This window comes from Dipodomys spectabilis, unplaced genomic scaffold (assembly GCF_019054845.1).
Source record: "Dipodomys spectabilis isolate Male_0828 unplaced genomic scaffold, ASM1905484v1 ptg000124l, whole genome shotgun sequence".
Taxonomy (NCBI): Eukaryota; Metazoa; Chordata; class Mammalia; order Rodentia; family Heteromyidae; genus Dipodomys; species Dipodomys spectabilis.
This window is the reverse complement of record NW_024870801.1, coordinates 942266-949827: the sequence shown is the minus strand read 5'-3', so window position 1 is coordinate 949827 and position 7562 is coordinate 942266. Positions and strand designations below refer to the sequence as shown.

Below are 7562 nucleotides of genomic sequence, written 5' to 3'. Positions count from 1 at the left end.
GCTGCGTGAGGTGGGCAGGGGAGCCACGGAGGCCCGGTCCTTCCGTACTCCAGCCTTTTATTCAAACAAGGACTCCAGCAGCACACACCACCCACCGGCGCCGAGTGACCAGGGCCCCAGGGAGGAAGGACACAGACCGGGCCACGGCCCTGACCAGTGGCTGCCGCCCCTCCTTGGGGCGATGTGAGCACCGGCCCGGCGCCCGGGCCGCGTGTCCTCAACCCTAGCCTGGCTGCCACTGCCCCTGATATCCCTGATCACTGGGATCAGCAGGGCTATCAGCCTGGGCCCAACACGACCAGCTTCAGAGGACACTGCCCCCTGGTGACCAGACTGGCCGTGCTGGCATCCACGGCACGGGTGGACCCTGCACTAGCAGACCTTTCTAATCCAGTGATGAAGCGTGAAGCGCAGTGGCCCTGGCAGGGCCTCCTGAGGCCCGGTCTTCCCATCCCCCCAGGGCTCCCTCCCGCAGGGCAGCAGCCCCTCCCAGGGCCCACCGCAGCTGCCTGGAGGGTAGAGGCCACGGGACAGCAGCGCCCACGCAGCCCCTGCCCCTCCGCTGGACGGGACGGGTGAGGCGTCTGTGAATGTGCATTTCTGGAAAAGCCCTTGGCTACCGATACTACCCCACCCCGGCGGTGCAGCGGGAGATCGGGGCCCCCGACCCACGCAGCCGGGTCTCCCTGGCCCTGAGCTGAAGTTTCACCAGGCGCCCCAAGCCCTGGCGTGGGCACCCCATCTGTGTGGGGCAGGGGACCAGGCGGTCAGCTTACTCCCGGGGCTCTTCCTTGTGCAGGCCCGGGAGCCCGCCCGTGGGGGGTGGCGCTGTCTGCAGAGGCCTCCCGTCCTCCACACAGGGGCCCCGGGGGCCTGCACGGGCCGCTGCCTTGCTGGGCCCGCACCATGGGGCTCCCCCCTGGGCTCTGCTGGTGCAGGCGGGCACAGGCGGCCGGGCCCTGTGGAGCGCACGGTCTCATGCATAAGCGCGGGGCCAGGGCTGCCCGGTGGCGGCGGCGGGCTCCTGCGGAGGTGTGGGGGGGCCTGGTGGGCTTCCCACCCCCGGGGCTGGCAGGGAGCCTCACGGGAGGCAGGAGGAAGGCACTGGCTCCCGAAGCCCCGACAGCCCCCCCCTCCATGGGCCTGGGGTGTGTGGGGGAGTCAGAGGAGCCCCGGGGTCCCTGAAATACATGGCTGTAGGGGACACTGGCTCCCGGGAGACCTGAGGACCTCATACAAAATTAAAAGCCAGGGAGGCAGGCAAGGCCAGACCCGGGGCGCCAGGGCCCCATACCCCCTGCCCAGCACACAGCCACCGTCCCCCGTCCTGGGCCTCTGCAGGCCCAGGGCCGTTAAATATCTCCGTTGCATGTGTGGGCAAAGGCAGTCCTCGGCCATAGTCCTCAGAGCAGAGGGGCGGTTACCGCCCCCACGGCCTGGCCACCGCGAGGACCAGGCTGGGGAGCAGGAGCAGGAGCAGGGGGCGGGGCTGGCAGCGGCAGGCCCCCGAGATCTTCCGCCCCTCCCGCTCCGACAGGCCAGGGAGGGCGTGGGTCAAGGGCGTCCGGGCACTGGAGCTCTTCTTGCCGACCCTTCGGCCACAGACGTCATCTGGGCAGCCGCCGCCGCTACCTGAACCGCTGCTGTCATCGCCTGGGGAGGAGAGGAGGCACTAGCAGGCCCGTCTCGAACCCGGGACCTGATGTCCTTTCTACACAGGGGTCTTGAACCCAGGACCCAGTGGCCAGGCATGAGACTGGGGCCCCCCCTCTGTGGGCCTGCCTCTGGCTGCCCCCCCCCCCCCGGCTGCTCCTGCTGGGGCCACAGATGGAGAGACCTCCTGGCTGGCCAGAGCCCGGCAGCAGCAGCAGCAGCAGCAGCAGCGGCGGCGGCGGCAGCAGCAGCAGCAGCAGTGGCAGCGGCAGCGGCAGCGGCAGCAGCAGGGCCCAAGAGCTCACTGGGCTGAGGCTCTGGGCGGCAGCGGCTGCGAGCCCCGTGCCCTTGCTCTGCGGGCCTGACACCCGGCACACCCTCTGGCCCCGCCCGGCGCTCACTGGAGTCCTGGAAGTCCACATCGTTGCCACTGTAGGCACCGCGCAGCCGGTTGGTCATGATCTTCAGCTGCATGATCTGCTGCCGGATGGTCATGTCCGGCTTGGTGATGTCCACCTCCACCTCGGGGTTGTTGATCTGGTTGGCCAGGCCATCGCCCATCACTTCGGGGAGGTACCTGTGGGTGGGGGACGGAGCACCTGGTCACCGCGCTGGCCCGGGCAGGCCTCCCCCCAAGCCCGAGAACCCCCGTGGACAAAGGCAGCCCACACAGGACCCACATTGGGAGCCCCCAAACACGGAGTGTGCTGTCCGGCCTGGGACGTGGCCACGTGGCACCTACCGCCCCTTGGCCATCCCGTTCCAGCAGCGGTCGTCACTGGCCGGGCTCATGGCCATCTTCTCGCTGCACAAGGTCCCCGGGAGGCTGATCCAGAAGTCCTGGATGTTGCGGAGCTGAGCCTTGGCCTCAGACACCTGCCAGACAGCAGTAAGGCCACTGGGCAGCCTAGGACCAGGCTAGGACCGGGCTAGCTGCCTGTCCTGCCCCCTGTCCCTCGCTGGGCTGGCCTTGGCCAGCAGAGTGGCTGAGGAGTCACTCACCAGCTTCTCCAGCATGCCCGTGGGGGGCTTCTCCGGCAGGGCCAGCTTGCCCCAGCGCCGCTTCTCCTCAGCCGCAGGGCTCTGAGTGTTGACTCTGGGGTTCCCGCAGCCCTGGATGACCTGGGAAGACACCCCAGGGGTCCCTCAGTCCCGGGCGGCCACAGCTGGATGCCCCGCGTCGCCACCCCCTCCTGCGCACCTTGGCCGTGAGTGTGTCCTTGTTGTCCTGGAGGGCGTTGATGGCTCCTGCTAGCCACACGTGCACACTGCCGATAACGCTGTCCGCCCCCGACGGGCCCCAGAACTTGTCCGTGATGAGCACCATGGAATCTGGTACAGGCGTTGGCATGCGTGCACACACACATCGCATGCACACGTTAGAAATCACACACATGGGACAGCAGTAGCTCATACACATCACATGTGCATGTTAGCAATGAGCAGCTGACAGTAGTGTACACAATGCACATTACCAATGAGCAGCTGACAGTATATACACACATGTACATTAGCAATGAGCAGCTGACAGTATATACACACATGTACATTAGCAATGAGCAGCTGACAGTAGTGTACACACACACGTTAGTAATGAGCAGCTGACAGTAGTGTACACATGCATGTTAGTAATGAGCAGCTGACAGTAGTGTACACACACGCATGTTAGTAATGAGCAGCTGACAGTAGTGTACACACACACGTTAGTAATGAGCAGATGACAGTAGTGTACACACGCATGTTAGTAATGAGCAGCTGACAGTAGTGTGCACACGTGCACATTAGCAATGAGCAGCTGACAGTAGTGTGCACACACATGCATGTTAGCAATGAGCAGCTGACAGTAGTGTGCACATGTGCACATTAGCAATGAGCAGCTGACAGTAGTGTGCACATGTGCATGTTAGTAATGAGCAGCTGACAGTAGTGTACTCACACGCATGTTAGTAATGAGCAGCTGACAGTGGTGTACACAATGCACATTAGCAATGAGCAGCTGACAGTGTATACACACATTTACATTAGCAATGAGCAGCTGACAGTAGTGTACACACACGTGCACATTAGCAATGAGCAGCTGACAGTAGTGTACACATGTGCACATTAGCAATGAGCAGCTGACAGTAGTGTGCACACACATGCATGTTAGTAATGAGCAGCTGACAGTAGTGTGCACATGTGCACATTAGCAATGAGCAGCTGACAGTAGTGTGCACACACATGCATGTTAGCAATGAGCAGCTGACAGTAGTGTACACACACGCATGTTAGTAATGAGCAGCTGACAGTAGTGTACACATGTGCACATTAGCAATGAGCAGCTGACAGTAGTGTGCACATGTGCACATTAGCAATGAGCAGCTGACAGTAGTGTGCACACGCATGTTAGTAATGAGCAGCTGACAGTAGTGTGCACATGTGCACATTAGCAATGAGCAGCTGACAGTAGTGTGCACACACATGCATGTTAGCAATGAGCAGCTGACAGTAGTGTGCACATGTGCACATTAGCAATGAGCAGCTGACAGTAGTGTGCACACATGCATGTTAGCAATGAGCAGCTGACAGTAGTGCACACACATGCATGTTAGCAATGAGCAGCTGACAGTAGTGTACACACACGCATGTTAGTAATGAGCAGCTGACAGTAGTGTACACATGTGCACATTAGCAATGAGCAGCTGACAGTAGTGTGCACATGTGCACATTAGCAATGAGCAGCTGACAGTAGTGTACACACGCATGTTAGTAATGAGCAGCTGACAGTAGTGTGCACACACATGCATGTTAGTAATGAGCAGCTGACAGTAGTGCACACATGCACATTAGCAATGAGCATGTTTTATTTTTTGGTCAGTCTTGAGGTTGAACTCTGGGCCTGTGCACTGTCCCTGAGCTGCTTTTGTTCAAGGCTAGTGCTCTACCACGTGAGCCACAGCACCACTCCCAGCTTTTTCTGTGTATGTGGTACTGAGGAATGGAACCCAGGGCTTCATTAATGCCAGGCAAGCCCTCTACGCTAAGCTACATTCCCAGCCCCGTGAGCACTTGTGACAGGAGCTGCGTGCACACAATCACAGGCATGTTAGTAGTCTAGGCCTAGGTCAGTGGGGCTCCTGTGAACCACACTCACAGTGCAGGCCGCAGCCCTCAGTTTCACAGTCTTGCTCCCAACATGCCATCACGTGTGCACTGGCACAGGTGTACTGTTAGCCTACATGTTTACCTCATGGTGTCCATGTGTAACGGTGGCTTTTAACCACTCACACCAGCCACATACCCACATACGCCAGTATGCGTGTGTAATGGCTGTCTCCTACCAGCAGATAGATATGCATGCTAGTTCATGCGTGACGTGGGTTCCACTCACTTTGTCACATGCACATGCTTGGACCACGCCAGCACACATAGGTGTCTGCATGACATGCATGTTCAATTCACTGTCAATGCACACACATGCTTGCACATGCAGGTGTCTGCCATGTGCTGGCATGCTGGAGGTCACATGTTGGCATCATGCGCGTTGGGCACTTGCTCAGAGGGCAGGGTGAAGGGTTCTGACCCCACGGAGCCCCCAGGGCAAGACATCTGCCCCCCAACCTCACAGCCCCCCCTCGTGATGCAGGCCCGAGCCCCCAGGTCGGGCTGGCACTCACCCAGAAGATTCCTCCACTCGGCGTCTAGGTCGGCCTGGTTGGCAAGGCAGCCCTTCAGCACGTTTCGGCAATAGTCGGGGCAGGGCCGGGCGCCAGGAACGCCCAGGCAGTGGGCACAGTAGACCAGCTTCATGACGGCCCGGGAACACTCTGGGCCCAGAGGCACCTGGGGGGAGGGAGGGCAGCCTGAGCCCGCCTGGCAGCCCCGGCGGGCGCTGCCTGATCTGCAGAGACCCGTCCAGCCCAGTCCTTCCCGGGGCTGCGAGGACCTCCAAGAAGCCCTTGCCAGGAAGCTGCACCGCTGCCCAAGCAGGTGAGGACCTGAGATGGGGGGGGGGGGGTCATCCCTGGGGCTGGGAGGGATGTGGGCCTCACCACAGCGAGATGGCCGCTGGAGCCTCCCTTTGGACGTGTCCCGTGCACGTCTCTCCTTTCTGCTGCCCGTCTATCCTGAGCCCTGCAGCTGGCTCCACACCCAGCCCCAGGTTCCCAGGCCCTCCCCAAGCCGAGCGGCTAGCCAGAAGGATGCTCAGGCCAAGGCTGTGCTATGAGCAGACATCCCCACAGAGGCCCAGGGCGGGAGGCTCAGCCCCGGTGGACGAGGCTGGCAGGGCCCGGCCAGTGCGCACCTGGGCCACCTTCTGGACCACATCGCCAGCCACGCCCAGGCCCTGCACGAAGGCGCGGGCGGCCACGAAGGCGCGGGTGGCCCTGAGGCGCAGGTCCCGCGGGGCGTCCCCGAAGGGCCGCAGGGCCTCGGCCTGCTTGCCCAGGCAGTCCAGGTAGTCATCGGCCAGCAGCAGCCCGGGGTGCAGCTGTCTGAAGAGGCGCTCCAGCAGCCGCGCCCAGAACTCGGCCAGCGTCTCCTCCAGGTGCAGCTTGGCGCCCCGGTAGTAGAGGCGAAGCTCTGCGTACAGGTCCCGGAAGGCAGCGGCATTCTGCGTGTATAGCTCCCCGAAGGCCCCGGGGAAGGCGTCCTGCAGGCTGCGCTCCGACTCGTTCAGTAGCTGCTGGAAGTGGTCTGTGCACAGGGGAGGGGGCTGAGGCCTCGGCCGCCATGTGGCCCGCCCGCCCGCCCCACCACCGCTGACCGGAGGGCCCACCCCAGGTCCTCTGTGGACACCCGCCCCCGCCCTCACGGACACGTCAGGGCCCCGTGGCCTTGGGGCTTTGGTGGCCGTGTCACGGAGGCTCTGGGACTCTGAGGAGAAGAGGGCCGGGTTAGCTCGGCCTGGCGTTCCTGCCGGGCAACCGGCATGTCTGGCGCAGACTCACCGTCCACGCCGCGGAGCTGGGCAGCCAGGGCGGCCTGCAGGGCCAGGCTGGTGTCGCGCAGTGCGGTCTCCAGCTCGGCTCGGCTGCGGTTGGCCAGGTTCTCCTCCATCTCGCTGGTGCAGCAGGTGTAGCCCTGGGGGCAGATGCGCAGGTGCTCGCCTGTCGGGAAGGGCACCGTGAGCAGCCGAGAAGCAGCTCCATCCAAGCCGGGCCGGGCCGGGCTCTGGGTGACGCTGGAGGCACTGGGCAGGGGGAGCCGGCCCGGCTCCTTTGGTGCTGGCCCTGGGGGTGGGGGTCCGTGGGTGCCTCGGTGTCAGCACAGGATGATCTCCAACACGGGGTGTGGTGCAGCGCGTCCCAACGTCTCAGCCCAGAGCTCGTCTGGGAGCTGAGGAGGAGGTGGGGACCTCCAGACCCAGGCTCAGCGTGGAAGCTTCTAGGCCTGGCAGGTGCCTGTGGCTCAGGCACAGGAACAGGGATGGCGGAGGAGTCAGACTTCCTCTCCACACCAGTCCCAAAGGGCGCCAGGCCCGGCCACCACTGAGGCACCCGATCCCGCCCAGTCCGCCCAGCCTCAGCGGCGCTCCCGCAGCTCCTCCGTGCCGCCCTAGGCCGCCCACGGAGGGCCCGCTCCAGCAGGAAGCGCCCTCGGGGACAGCCTCACTCCCCACATGGGGCCAGGGCAGCCCGCAGGCGCCTCGTGACGCCCGCTCAGGGAGGATGCAGGGCCAGCCGTGGCGTGGGGGACAGCTTCCTCGGGGGACAGGGGTGTCCCCTCTGAGCTCAAGGGAGGGAGGTTCCAGCCAGGGGGTCAAGCAAACAAGAGCCCCTCAGCCCATCTGCCCCTTCACACGCCTGCGGGAGGGCCTGGCCTGCCCAGCACCGAGGGGAGGTGGAGGCAGGGGCCTGGCTGGACAAAGGGGCTGGAGTCAGTGGAGACCCGGGAGATGTCCCCGTGAGACGGTGATTTTGACGCCA

General features: G+C 63.2%; 1 protein-coding gene across 1 annotated transcript in view; it reads right to left on the bottom strand.

The window, feature by feature from the left end:
- Positions 1–1147: 1147 nt before the first annotated feature.
- The window catches only part of Gpc1 (glypican 1), a 29634-nt gene continuing 23219 nt past the window's right edge, over positions 1148–7562 (bottom strand). The window contains exons 2-9 of the mRNA XM_042689056.1: positions 6585–6743; positions 5939–6330; positions 5310–5475; positions 2855–2985; positions 2656–2775; positions 2396–2529; positions 2055–2230; positions 1148–1653 (exon numbers count right to left, since the gene is read on the bottom strand). Coding sequence (XP_042544990.1) covers positions 1421–1653; positions 2055–2230; positions 2396–2529; positions 2656–2775; positions 2855–2985; positions 5310–5475; positions 5939–6330; positions 6585–6743 — 1511 coding nt within the window. The 3' untranslated portion in view covers positions 1148–1420. The remainder of the gene's footprint in view (positions 1654–2054; positions 2231–2395; positions 2530–2655; positions 2776–2854; positions 2986–5309; positions 5476–5938; positions 6331–6584; positions 6744–7562) is intronic.